The following is a 13,000-nucleotide window of genomic DNA, read 5'->3' as shown; positions in this document are numbered from 1 at the left end:
AGGCTTACCATGAGCTATGGGAAGGGAAAGCTCTCGGCCAGCTAACAGGAGTCAGCAGTCGTCTGCTCCTGTACCCTCCTGTGTGTAAAGCTAGTAGGGTAAGGCTTACCATGAGCTATGGGAAGGGAAAGCTCTCGGCCAGCTAACAGGAGTCAGCAGTCGTCTGCTCCTGTACCATCCTGTATAAAGGAAAATAAAAGTTTTGTAATTTGCAGTTCGGAAATTTTATCTTGAAAAACTCGCGATATTTCGTAATTTATTTTTCCACGCTTGTATTGTATCCTGATTGTTGCTACATCGTATATCTTTATCAGTGATTGTATTCAAGGATCTTGATTTGGATAGAATCATTCAGGGATGGAGGGCGAATAGATTGTCCTTGGTGCATAGTCTTGGCGAAGAATAGAATATAGTCTATCCAACTTTTAAGCAAAAACAAACCTTGTGTTGCCACAGAGCTAAATCCCTGCCGGTTTGTCTTCTGTTTCAAAATGGAGCCGAGATGGTAAATTAAACCGAAAAATAATGAAATGAAACGCTGAAGAACGCTCCATTGTTGGCTGAAAAGTCATATTATGACATATTATTACGTATTATGACATTTTATGCAACACTGCAACACTTCTTGCAGTGTTTTCAGAGTGTATCGCTCACACAGTGTTGCTCAGGCGACTTCCATCCAGAATACAGTCCTGCAGCAAAATACATTTGTGTTGTATTGCTGTAGTTTAAACTGCCCAAGTGGTCTCGTTCTACGCCCCCCCCCACCCCCGAGGTGTATTTATACAGAATACATGCTGGTTTACTGTATCCCAGTATAGTATGCGTCTCGGTACAGTGTATGTATACCGCTGTAGTGTGTGTACCAGTGTATTGGTAGCAGTATACATCCATCAGTCTCAGGAGACTATGGAGGCTCTGGTTGTCGGTCTGGAGTGGCCTCTCCAGGGAGCAAAGCCAGGGTAGGTTGATACGGGGGAGAAGATCCATGCAGCAGGTTTACACTATACCAGTGAAGGGTGTATACTAATGATAGGGTTAGATTAGATTAGGTTGCCTTAGGACTGATTAAGGTAAGTTGGAACAGTCTCTGGGGTGCCAGGACCTGTTATGATGGGTAAGAATGCCACCCAGATGGCTAAGAATGCCACCCAGATGGCTAAGAATGCCACCCAGATGGCTAAGAATGCCACCCAGATGGCTAAGAATGCCACCCAGATGGCTAAGAATGCCACCCAGATGGCTAAGAATGCCACCCAGATGGCTAAGAATGCCACCCAGATGGCTAAGAATGCCACCCAGATGGCTAAGAATGCCACCCAGATGGCTAAGAATGCCACCCAGATGGCTAAGAATGCCACCCAGATGGCTAAGAATGCCACCCAGATGGCTAAGAATGCCACCCAGATGGCTAAGAATGCTACCCAGATGGCTAAGAATGCCACCCAGATGGCTAAGAATGCCACCCAGATGGCTAAGAATGCCACCCAGATGGCTAAGAATACTACCCAGATGGCTAAGAATGCCACCCAGATGGCTAAGAATGCTACCCAGATGGCTAAGAATGCTACCCAGATGGCTAAGAATGCTACCCAGATGGCTAAGAATGCCACCCAGATGGCTAAGAATGCCACCCAGATGGCTAAGAATGCCACCCAGATGGCTAAGAATGCTACCCAGATGGCTAAGAATGCCACCCAGATGGCTAAGAATGCCACCCAGATGGCTAAGAATGCCACCCAGATGGCTAAGAATCTTACCAAATGGGTAAAAATGCTAGCCAGATGGCTAAGAATCTTACCAGATGGGTAAGAAGACTGCCAGGTGGTACAGGTGATAGGTAAACCCATGAAGGCAGTAATCCGCCATCTGCTACACTGTCTATGATTACAAAGACGCTAGCAATTAGTGGAGAGGAAATCGTGAGACAGAAACGACCCTTTTAAGCCGAAATGAGTCCCATTACTTGCCAATTTTTCACAATTTTATCGCGTTGGATATGAGGATAGTGTGTTTCCGCCGTCTACTACAATAAGTACTACAGTTTCTACGTTTGTAGTACTTTAATGTAGCTCTGTGAAGTACTTACAAGGGAGCTATTGTAACTTGTTCAGGTCTGAGTACCCGAGTTTCCCCTTATGTTGGGGAAGAAAATGGGATGAATAATTTATCTGAATAATTTTATTGGGTGAATAAATCCACAAGGACGAATCCTCGTCCTCCCGTAACGAGGATTCGATCCTACGTCCGAGAGGATCCCAGACGCTGCCTTAATCGACTGAGCAACGACATGGTAAAAAGAATTGCAACCGGGAAATCATCCTGATTTACCAACGGTTCCTGCAGCCTCTCCGAGACTTGTATGATACATCACGCTATTGTGATTTCTGTGTGGAATTTTGTTGTGTTTTTGTCACTTGCTGTAGTCGGGTGTGGTGTAGCAGGTTTGGTACAGCGTACCAAACCTGCGGTGGACCACTGTATAATATACAGTGGTACACTGTATAATATACAGTGGTCCTTATCATTGCTATAACTATCAAAACGGGAATTGGCTGCCGTGAGTAAATGAAGCAGTATACAAAGCTGTAAGTATCTGTAGACGAGGAGTCACAATAACGTGGCTGAAATGTTAACCAAACGACACACTAGAAAGTGAAGGGACGACGACGTTTCGGTCTGAAAGTATCTCATGATATTCGATCTAAAATCACTGAAGAAATGTATCCTCAAGATGTATCGTGAGGATACATCTTGAGAGATTCAAGTACCTTATTACCCGCCTTAAGTAACCGTATTCTGGTAATTAGTCACAATCTAATGATCGTTTCAGGCCAAGTGTGTAGTTCTAAGTTTCTAAGATATCCCTACAGCTTTCTACCCTTTGAGTAGAAAGGGTAGAGTGTCAATGTCACCTTTGACACCTTTGAGTGTCAGTGGTTTATGTCAGTCATAGATTCTTGAGGTAATTTGGTTTGATAGCATAGATTGTAATGCCAAGCCCTTGCTCAACTTCTGTTTATCAATGCAGCATTAGCTCTTCTAGTAGCATTATGTTGGATAATGCCTTCGTGAGATACAATTGTCTATCAGTTATCTTGTCAGTTATTGTCTATCAAGTAAACTGTTATCAGTTAAACTATCAGTTATACTGTCTATCACTTCTACTGTCTATTGGTTGTATTGTCTATCCGTTCTAGATAGTATACCTGATAGTCTATGTCAGTTATACTGTCTATATCACTTATACTATCACATCTACTGTCTATCAGTTATGCTGTCTATAATTGATATTGCAACATTATCTGTTTACAGATAAACTATCGTTTAGACGGAAGACCTCATAACAGCCGTCGTTACAATAACCAATATGGCCGCCAGTAAATCAATAACAAAGGCAAAAAAGTTGTGTTTACATCCCTTCATTACTTTTTGATAAAACTTGGTCGTAAAAGATTTACCAGAAATTCCAGCCAAATGACTGTCAGGGTCGTATATAGCTCTCTACGCACTATGAATGATGTCGTGTCCTCCCATCCGATACGATTGTTTATAGAAGGTCGTGTCGACGACTATAAATGGATTAATGTCGTTTCAGGAACGTCGATCGCGTCGCGGATTTGGCGGGAAGCAGGTTTGTAGCGTTATTTGTCGTTGATTTGACGTGCGGCGTCACTTTGCGTTATTTTAACGTGTCCTTATATTGTGTGACGCAAGGATATATGTACTATCTTTGCGTGAAGCACTAATGACGTATCCTCTATATATAGCGTAATGAAGCATATTATCTCAAGTCCGCCTCCGGAAGAATTATCTAAATTACTCTGTGTGAATCTACATCTTGAGGTTATCTTGAGATGATTTCGGGGCTTAGCGTCCACACAGCCCGGTCCTCGACCAGGCCTCCTTTTTGTTACACACCCCCTAGGAAGCAGCCCGTAGCAGCTGTCTAACTCCCAGGTACCTATTTACTGCTAGGTGAACAGGTACATCACGGTGAAAGAAACTCTGCCCAGTTGTTTCCGCCTCCGCCGGGGATCGAACCCGGAACCTGAGGACTACGAATCCCGAGCGCTATCCACTCAGCCGTCAGGCCTCTTGAGAACTGACCACTCACCTGTTAACCCCCCCCCCCCCCCTCCCCCAGGACATACCTGTGGACCTCCCTAATGACGTCCTTCCAGTGTTTGCGTTTTCTATGCGTGAGGTTAGAGGTTAGGTTAGGGTGTCTTAGTGCACTGTTTTCTGTGCGTTGGGGCTACTTGCAAAGGATGGTCGGTTGTACACAGAGTACTACTCCTGGTACTATTCAGGTACAGTACTGTACTTCTCCTGGTACTATTCAGGTACGGTACTGTACTTCTGGTACTATTCGGGTACAGTACTGTACTTCTGGTACTATTCAGGTACAGTACTGTACTTCCCCTGGTACTATTCGGGTACAGTACTGTACTTCCCCTGGTACTATTCAGGTACAGTACTGTACTTCCCCTGGTACTATTCGGGTACAGTACTGTACTTCTCCTTGTACTATTCAGGTACAGTACTGTACTTCCCCTGGTACTATTCGGGTACAGTACTGTACTTCCCCTGGTACTATTCGGGTACAGTACTGTACTTCCCCTGGTACTATTCGGGTACAGTACTGTACTTCTCCTGGTACTATTCAGGTACAGTACTGTGATGAACATGGAGCGTTGCATCACCTTCCATTACGGTGATCTCCAGTGTGTCATCAAAGTCACAGTTCACTGTAGTTGGCTGATATATAGTTATTGATCTCTGTAATACCTTGTTTTCGTCACAGTTGTCTGAGCTACTGCAGTCTTCACAGTGCACTGTCCTTGCTACTGTTCACTGTTCTTGCCACAGTACTGTCCTTGCTACTGTTCACTGTTCTTGCCACAGTACACTGTCCTTGCTACTGTTCACTGTTCTTGCCACAGTACACTGTCCTTGCCACAGTACACCGTCCTTGCCATAGTACACCGTCCTTGCCACAGTACACCGTCCTTGCCACAGTACACTGTCCTTGCCACAGTACACCGTCCTTGCCACAGTACTGTCCTTGCCACAGTACACTGTCCTTTACCACAGTACACTGTCCTTTACCACAGTACACTGTCCTTGCCACAGTACACTGTCCTTGTCACAGTACACTGTCCTTGCCACAGTACACTGTCCTTGCCACAACACACCTTTGTATAACGGTAAAATTCCAACAGTGTCATGCAAAGGTAACTTTTTTTCCCCTTTTTTAGGAAACAAAAAAGTCACATTTGTTGAGGAAATGGCACTATATTTACACCGTAACCCGACACCTAATTTAATTATCGTAACCACATTTTACTTGTTAGCAAACAGTGAAATTGTGTTTGTTTTCTAATTAACGAAATTTGAGGGTATTATACGATAGTATGACTTTGAATGCTCTAAATGGCGTCATATGTGTAGGTCCCTCTCGCCTTCTGGCCTCGTGTAGGTGATTTGATCACGGGAAAGAATTAGCGTTATTCCTGGGTTTTTTTTCCCCTCCTTTTTTTTCCCCCTCGGCTATTTTGGGATAAAAAGTTTGCAACTGCATGGGAAAGAAATAGGAGTGTTGTGGTCGCTCACATCGCTGAGTGCTCTTTATTTTCTTCTTCGAGGCTATGGGTCCCTACAGGTGCATGAGAGGTGGTACTCTTAATATGGTCTGGTGTTGACAACGGCCTTCTTGAAACGTTCATCTTCCTTTTCCATTTCTCTATGGATTTTCCGCAATATATATATATATATATATATATATATATATATATATATATATATATATATATATATATATATATATATTCATTCGTTATTTCATACAATACCCAGCGATGCATATTGAGGACCTTGGTGATGTGTTCGTAGATTTGATTGTTTATCAACTAGTTTTATGACGTTCGGCGAGCGGAGGGGGGGGGGGGAGGTGGCGGAGATAGTGGTCACACACACACACACACACACACACACACACACACACACTGATTGTTGATTGACAGTTGAGAGGCGGGACCAAAGAGCCAGAGCTCAACACCCGCAAGCACAAATAGATGAGTACACACACACACACACACACACACACACACACACACACACACACACACACACACACACACACACACACACACACACACACACAGAGTACACGACCTAACACTGTCATCATGGTGTTAAGCACATATGATCACTCGTGTCTCTACACCACATTCACGCAGCAAATCTTTGTCCAAAATATACTTATCACAAACTGCTCAGCAAAATTTATATATATATATTTAATACAGAAATTTCGAGGATAGTGGGAAAGAATTAATAAGTGATTTTAATAGTGATGGAATGGAATGGGAGAGGGAAGGATAAAACGAATGGATAAAGGATAAAGAGGATTATAAACATAATATAAATACGTTTAAAAAAACATTACATGATACCTTCCTTTTTTTTCCCCCTGAAGTGATCTTGAAAAGAAAAACTGAATCTACTGCACTCAGGAAGCCCGTAAATTACATCCAGACTGATATTAGTTTAGAATAACAGAGCCCAACTGGAATAAACATTCATAAAGAAAAAAACATTGTATTAACCATATTGTATTAACCATGTTGTACTAATCATATTGTATTAAACATGTTGCATTAAATATTTTTTTTAACTAAAATGAAACCGATGAGGCATATGGAATTTAATCTTACTATCATTCCTTAGTATTACCATCTACTAATTATAACAATAACTAATCAATTTTTCCACTAATGACTACCATCACCATTTCGAAATAGTTCGCCCAAGATCGTCACCCTTTCCTGTAATTTTGTAATGGACTAATTCACAGAAACGGGAGAGAATCGTTAAGCATCACTGGCGCTACAATCCTTTACAATCTTAGTCCTTTACAATCTTACAATCCTTCTACAATCCTCCTACAATTCCTTCCTAGAAGGAAGGCATCACAACTAGAAGTATAACTTTGTTTATACACAGTTGTACAGTCTCTCTTGTATTGTGAAGGACGTATCAGGAGAAACTGCTAAGCCATTACGACTATATAGCACTGGGAAGGGGTCAGGATAAGGATTTGGGATGGACGGGGGGAAAGGAATGGTGCCCCAACCACTTGTGGACGGTCGGGGATTGAACGCCAACCTGCATGAAGCGAGACCGTCGCTCTACCGTCCACCCCAAGTGGTATTATTGTAAGAACTTGTATATTATTAAAAGTTGATAATTCTAACATTTATCTATAGTGAAGCTGTCAGATGGGATCCAATTTAATAGCTTCAATATTTTCTCATAGGGACAACCCATACCCATCCCATACCCATCCCATTGGGTACAGTGCATCCCATACCCATCCAGTGGATAGTAGTTCACCCCATACCCATCCCCAAATGTTTTAAATTCAGCTATTCGGAACAGGTGTTCCAGGTAGCACGGGCTATGGCGAGCCCGTAAAGAACTAGAACACAACACAGTGAGTAGTCTGCATCTGTGGTGAGCTAGTTACCTATATAATAATGTATCCTAAACCTATCCAGTGGGAAGTTAGCAATTTGAAGAAAAGAATACTTTGAAGGGGGTAGATGAGAAACGGGAGAAGAGGGCAAAAGAAACAGTAAAGAGGAATTGTGGGAAAAAGGGGGGGAATGGAGTGAGGGGGGGGGGGAAAGGGGGGTTAGAATGCTCATCGGAATGGTATAATTGACATGAGTTGTGATTGAATTTTTTATCACAGTAGAGGGCCATATGCTAGCCGGGAGGTAGCACTGAATCCCCCAATACGAATTTTATAAAGTCCAGGAGATATCAAATGAAAATGTAAATTGTTAATTTTAAATGTTGTGTATATGTCTGTACTCACCTAGTTGTGCTTGCGGGGGTTGAGCTCTGGCTCTTTGGTCCCGCCTCTCAACCCTCAATCAACTGGTGTACAGGTTCCTGAGCCTACTGGGCTCTATCATATCTGCATTTGAAACTGTGTATAGAGTCTGCGTGTGTGTGTGCTCATGTAGTTGTGCTTGCGAGGGGTTGAGCTCTTTGGTCCCGCCTCTCTACCGTCAATCAACTGGTGTACAGGTTCCTGAGCCTACTGGGCTCTATCATATCTGCATTTGAAACTGGGTATAGAGTCGGCGTGTTTGTGTGCTCATGTAGTTGTGCTTGCGAGGGGTTGAGCTCTTTGGTCCCGCCTCTCTACCGTCAGTCAACTGGTGTACAGGTTCCTGAGCCTACTGGGCTCTATCATATCTGCATTTGAAACTGTGTATAGAGTCTGCGTGTGTGTGTGTTCATGTAGTTGTGCTTGCGAGGGGTTGAGCTCTTTGGTCCCGCCTCTCTACCGTCAATCAACTGGTGTACAGATTCACGAGTCTCTTCCCAAGTTATGTGTATGGAGTCAGCCTCCACCACATCACTGCCTAATGCATTCCATCTGTTAACTACTCTGACACTAAAAAAGTTCGTTTTAATGTCTCTGTGGCTCATTTGGGTACTCGGTTTCCACCTGTGTCCCCTTGTTCGTGTACCACCCGGGCGTTCGCGCGCGCGCGTGTATTCACCTAGTTGTTTTCATCTAGTTGTGCTTAGGGGAGGTGGGTAGAACTCTGCTCTTTCGGCCCGCCTCTCAACTGTCAATCAACTTTTTTTTATACATACACATACACACACACACACACACACACACACACACACACACACACACACACACACACACAATTGTGTGTGTGTGAATTGACAGGGTGGACAAAGACAAACTCTTCAGCACGGGTGGAACACGAACAAGGGGACACAGGTGGAAACTTGGTACCCAGATGAGTCAGAGACGTTAGAAATAATTTTTTCAGTGTCAGAGTAGTTAATAAATGGAATGCATTAGGCAGTGATGTGGTGGAGGCTGACTCCATACACAGTTTCAAGTGTAGATATGATAGAGCCCAATAGGCTCAGGAACCTGTACACCTGTTGATTGACAGTTGAGAGGCGGGACCAAAGAGCCAAAGCTTAAACCCCGCAAGCACAATTAGGTGAATACACACAGGAAGCAGTCCGTAGCAGCTGTCTAACTCCCAGGTACCTATTTACAGCTAGGTAACAGGGGTATCAGGGTGAAAGAAACTCTGCCCATTTATTTTCCGCCATCGCCGAGGATCGAACCCGGACCCTAGGATTACGAGTCCCAAGCACTGTACACTCAGCCACAGGCCCCCTTTGCGTGAATGCGCGCGCTCACCTATATGTGCTTGCGGGGGTTGAGTTCTGGCTCTTTGACCCCGTCCCCCAGCTGTGTATGTGCGTGTGTGTGTGTGTGTGTGTGTGTGTGTGTGTGTGTGTGTGTATGTATGTATGTGTGTGCGTGTGTGTGTGTGTGTATGTATATGTGTGTGTGTGTGTGTGTGTGTGTATGTATGTGTGTGTGTGTGTGTGTGTGTGTGTGTGTGTGTGTGTGTATGTATGTGTGTGATTGTGTGTTTGTGTGTGAGTGTATGTATGTGTGTGTGTGTGTGTGTGTGTGTGTATGTATGTGTGTGTGTGTGCGTGTGTGCGTGTGTATGTGTGTGTGTGTGTGTGTGTGTGTGTGTATGTGTTATTTGGGTGCAAGAGTATAACGGAAACACACCTGTTATATTGTATGTGTATTTGTTATTGGTTCTGTTTATGCGTACATGTTAGAGTGATATTGTTTGCATGCGTGCGTGCGCTCTAGTACGCACGTTTTTACGCCTGTGGGCATACATACATATTCATACACATGTGAGCTATACAGAACTATGACAAGTTTCCGCTGCGTATTTTTAACCTAATTCTCCAAGGATTAACAAATCACGTAATTATGTTTACATTCATAAAACGATTCGTAAATTACGCCAGATGTTACACATGTTGAAAGAGCGTAGTCTACATGTAGAGTAACATGTATTACCAAGTTTACACATGGCTGTACTTTGGTGCATTGAATACCTCCAATCATGTGTAAACTAAGGAGTAACACGTCCCACTATTTGTAAACTAGTGCGGTTAGTCTACGCTCCATTAATCATGTTATATTAAAGTTTACACGTGATGAGGGGAAATTAACTAAGTTAACCCATCATGAAGGTATATTTGACAGTTTAACCCCCATGATGAAGGGATATTTGACAGTTTAACCCCATAATGAAGGTATATTTGACAGTTTTACCCTATGATGAAGAGATATTTGACAGTTTAACCCATGATGAAGGGATATTTGACAGTTTAACCCATGATGAAGGGATATTTGACAGTTTAACCCCATAATGAAGGTATATTTGACAGTTTTACCCTATGATGAAGAGATATTTGACAGTTTGACCCCATGATGAAGGGATATTTGACAGTTTAACCCATGATGAAGGCATATTTGACAGTTTAGCCCCATAATGAAGGTATATTTGACAGTTTGACCCCATGATGAAGAGATATTTGACAGTTTAGCCCCATGATGAAAGGATATTTGACAGTTTAACCCATGATGAAGGCATATTTGACAGTTTAGCCTCATGATGAAGGTATATTTGACAGTTTGACCCCATGATGAAGGGATATTTGACAGTTTAACCCATGATGAAGGCATATTTGACAGTTTAACCCCATAATGAAGGTATATTTGACAGTTTAACCCATGATGAAGGCATATTTGACAGTTTAACCCCATAATGAAGGTATATTTGACAGTTTTACCCTATGATGAAGAGATATTTGACAGTTTAACCCATAATGAAGGTATATTTGACAGTTTAACCCATGATGAAGGCATATTTGACAGTTTAGCCCCATAATGAAGGTATATTTGACAGTTTGACCCCATGATGAAGAGATATTTGACAGTTTAGCCCCATGATGAAAGGATATTTGACAGTTTAACCCATGATGAAGGCATATTTGACAGTTTAGCCCCATAATGAAGGTATATTTGACAGTTTGACCCCATGATGAAGGGATATTTGACAGTTTGACCCCATGATGAAGGGACATTTGACAGTTTAGCCCACGAGGGGACGCGGTTTGAGCGAGGCTTGCCAGTATACCTTAGCAGCGCGGTTACCAATTCTCGCCAACCTGGACCATTTTCTCTCGTCAAACGAGGGGAGTCTTACCTGCCCGGCCTGAACACCTGGGGCCAGATTCACGAAACAGTTACGCAAACACTTACGAACGTGTTCATCTTTCCTCAATCTTAGACGGCTTTGGTTACATTTATTAAACAGTTTACAAGCATGAAAACTTCCCATTCAACTGTTGTTCTCGTTATAAACAGCTTCCTGGTGCTTCGGAGCTCATTAACTGTTTAATAATTGGAAAAAAAGCCGGCAATGATTGAGAAAAGATGTACAGGTTCGTAAGTGTTTGCGTAAGTGCTTTCGTGAATCTGGCCCCTGAAGTATTTCCTCACCCGTCTGTTCTCCCAGCTAGTTAATAGTTACTTTTTTTAGTTAACTAGCGCTCGTTAGGAATGGGGGTTACCTTACCTTGAGGTTACCTTGAGGTGCTTCCGGGGCTTAGATTCCCCGCGGCCCGGTCGTCGACCAGGCCTCCTGGTTGCCGGACTGATCAACCAGGCTGTTGGACGCGGCTGCTCGCAGCCTGACGTACGAGTCACAGCCTGGTTGATCAGGTATCCTTTGGAGGTGCTTTGGGTGACACCTTTCATAAGGGTGATGGGCCTTATGAAACTAAAAATCAAGATGAATGTTATTAAATTTATTTATTTATTTATTTATGCATATACAAGAAGGTACATTAGGAATGTGAGGATACATAAAATGGTAATTACAGTCTTGTAAAGCCACTAGTACGCGCAGCGTTTCAGGCAGGAATGATTAGTTGTAATTATGTTAGGTTAAGGGTGGAGTTGAATTTGTGTACTAAAGCCTCGTTTGTTTTTATTTTAAGTGTATCTACGTTTTGGGTGTGTTGTTCTTGATGGCTGAGCGCCTTGTGTTGTAGTTGCCAACTTCTGTCTCTGTTATCGCGCTAGTCTTTTCGTTTCCTTAAATCTCAACCATTTTCTTGCATCTTCGTTGATCAATTATCTCTGGAACTGTTGTAGTCTTTGTTTACAAGTTTAATTTTAATTTGGTGCATTGTCTATCTTGGATATATTGTTTATCTCAACCACTTGGGGTAGATGGTAGAGCGACGGTCTTGCTTCATGCAGGTCGGCGTTCAATCCCCGACCGTCCACAAGTGGTTGGGCACCATTCCTTTTCCCCGTCCCATCCCAAATCCTTATCCTGACCCCTTCCCAGTGGTCTATAGTCGTAATGACTTGGCGCTTTCTCCTGATGGGTCGCTTCCCTCGGTCACTTTCACATATCTCGGTCACTTTCATACATATTCGTCTGCTTTAATCGTTAAGTAGTAGACATCCATCAGTCTCAGGAGACTATGGAGGCTCTGGTTGTCGGTCTGGAGTGGCCTCTCTAGGGCGCAAAGCCAGGGTAGGTTGATACTGGGGAGAAGCTGTTACCCATGCAGCAGATCCCCCCCCCCCCCTCTCCAGGGCGCAAAGCCTGGGTAGGTTGATACTGGGGAGAAGCTGTTACCCATGCAGCAGATCCCCCCCCCCCCTCTCCAGGGCGCAAAGCCTGGGTAGGTTGATACGGGGGAGAAGCTGTTACCCATGCAGCAGGGGACCCTCTCCAGGGCGCAAAGCCTGGGTAGGTTGATACGGGGGAGAAGCTGTTACCCATGCAGCAGGTCCCCCCCCCCCCTCTCCAGGGCGCAAAGCCTGGGTAGGTTGATACGGAGAAGAAGCTGTTACCCATGCAGCAGGTCCCCCCTCTCCACGGCGCTGAAAGTCTAACCCCATGAGAGTCTAACCCCGTTAAGAGACCGCTGATATTAATAATAATTTAGACGTGAATAACCTGTTTACATTCGTTATATAACTACATTCGTCGAATAACCTCTTTACAATCGTCACATGCTTACCGGTATTCGACAAATATTATCAATG

The 13,000-nt window shown here is 43.5% G+C and overlaps 1 protein-coding gene across 1 annotated transcript; it reads left to right on the top strand.

Moving 5' to 3' along the window:
- The first annotated feature begins 1,113 nt into the window (after positions 1-1,113).
- On the top strand, positions 1,114-10,820 carry LOC138356681 (uncharacterized). Its single transcript, XM_069312876.1, has 2 exons — positions 1,114-1,767; positions 10,686-10,820. The coding sequence occupies exons 1-2, from the start codon at positions 1,114-1,116 to the stop codon at positions 10,818-10,820; spliced, it is 789 nt and encodes a 262-aa protein (XP_069168977.1).
- Positions 10,821-13,000: the final 2,180 nt, after the last annotated feature.

The sequence above is a fragment of the Procambarus clarkii genome, chromosome 73, assembly GCF_040958095.1.
Source record: "Procambarus clarkii isolate CNS0578487 chromosome 73, FALCON_Pclarkii_2.0, whole genome shotgun sequence".
NCBI classification, from domain to species: Eukaryota; Metazoa; Arthropoda; class Malacostraca; order Decapoda; family Cambaridae; genus Procambarus; species Procambarus clarkii.
This window is presented reverse-complemented; position numbering and strand designations above follow the sequence as displayed.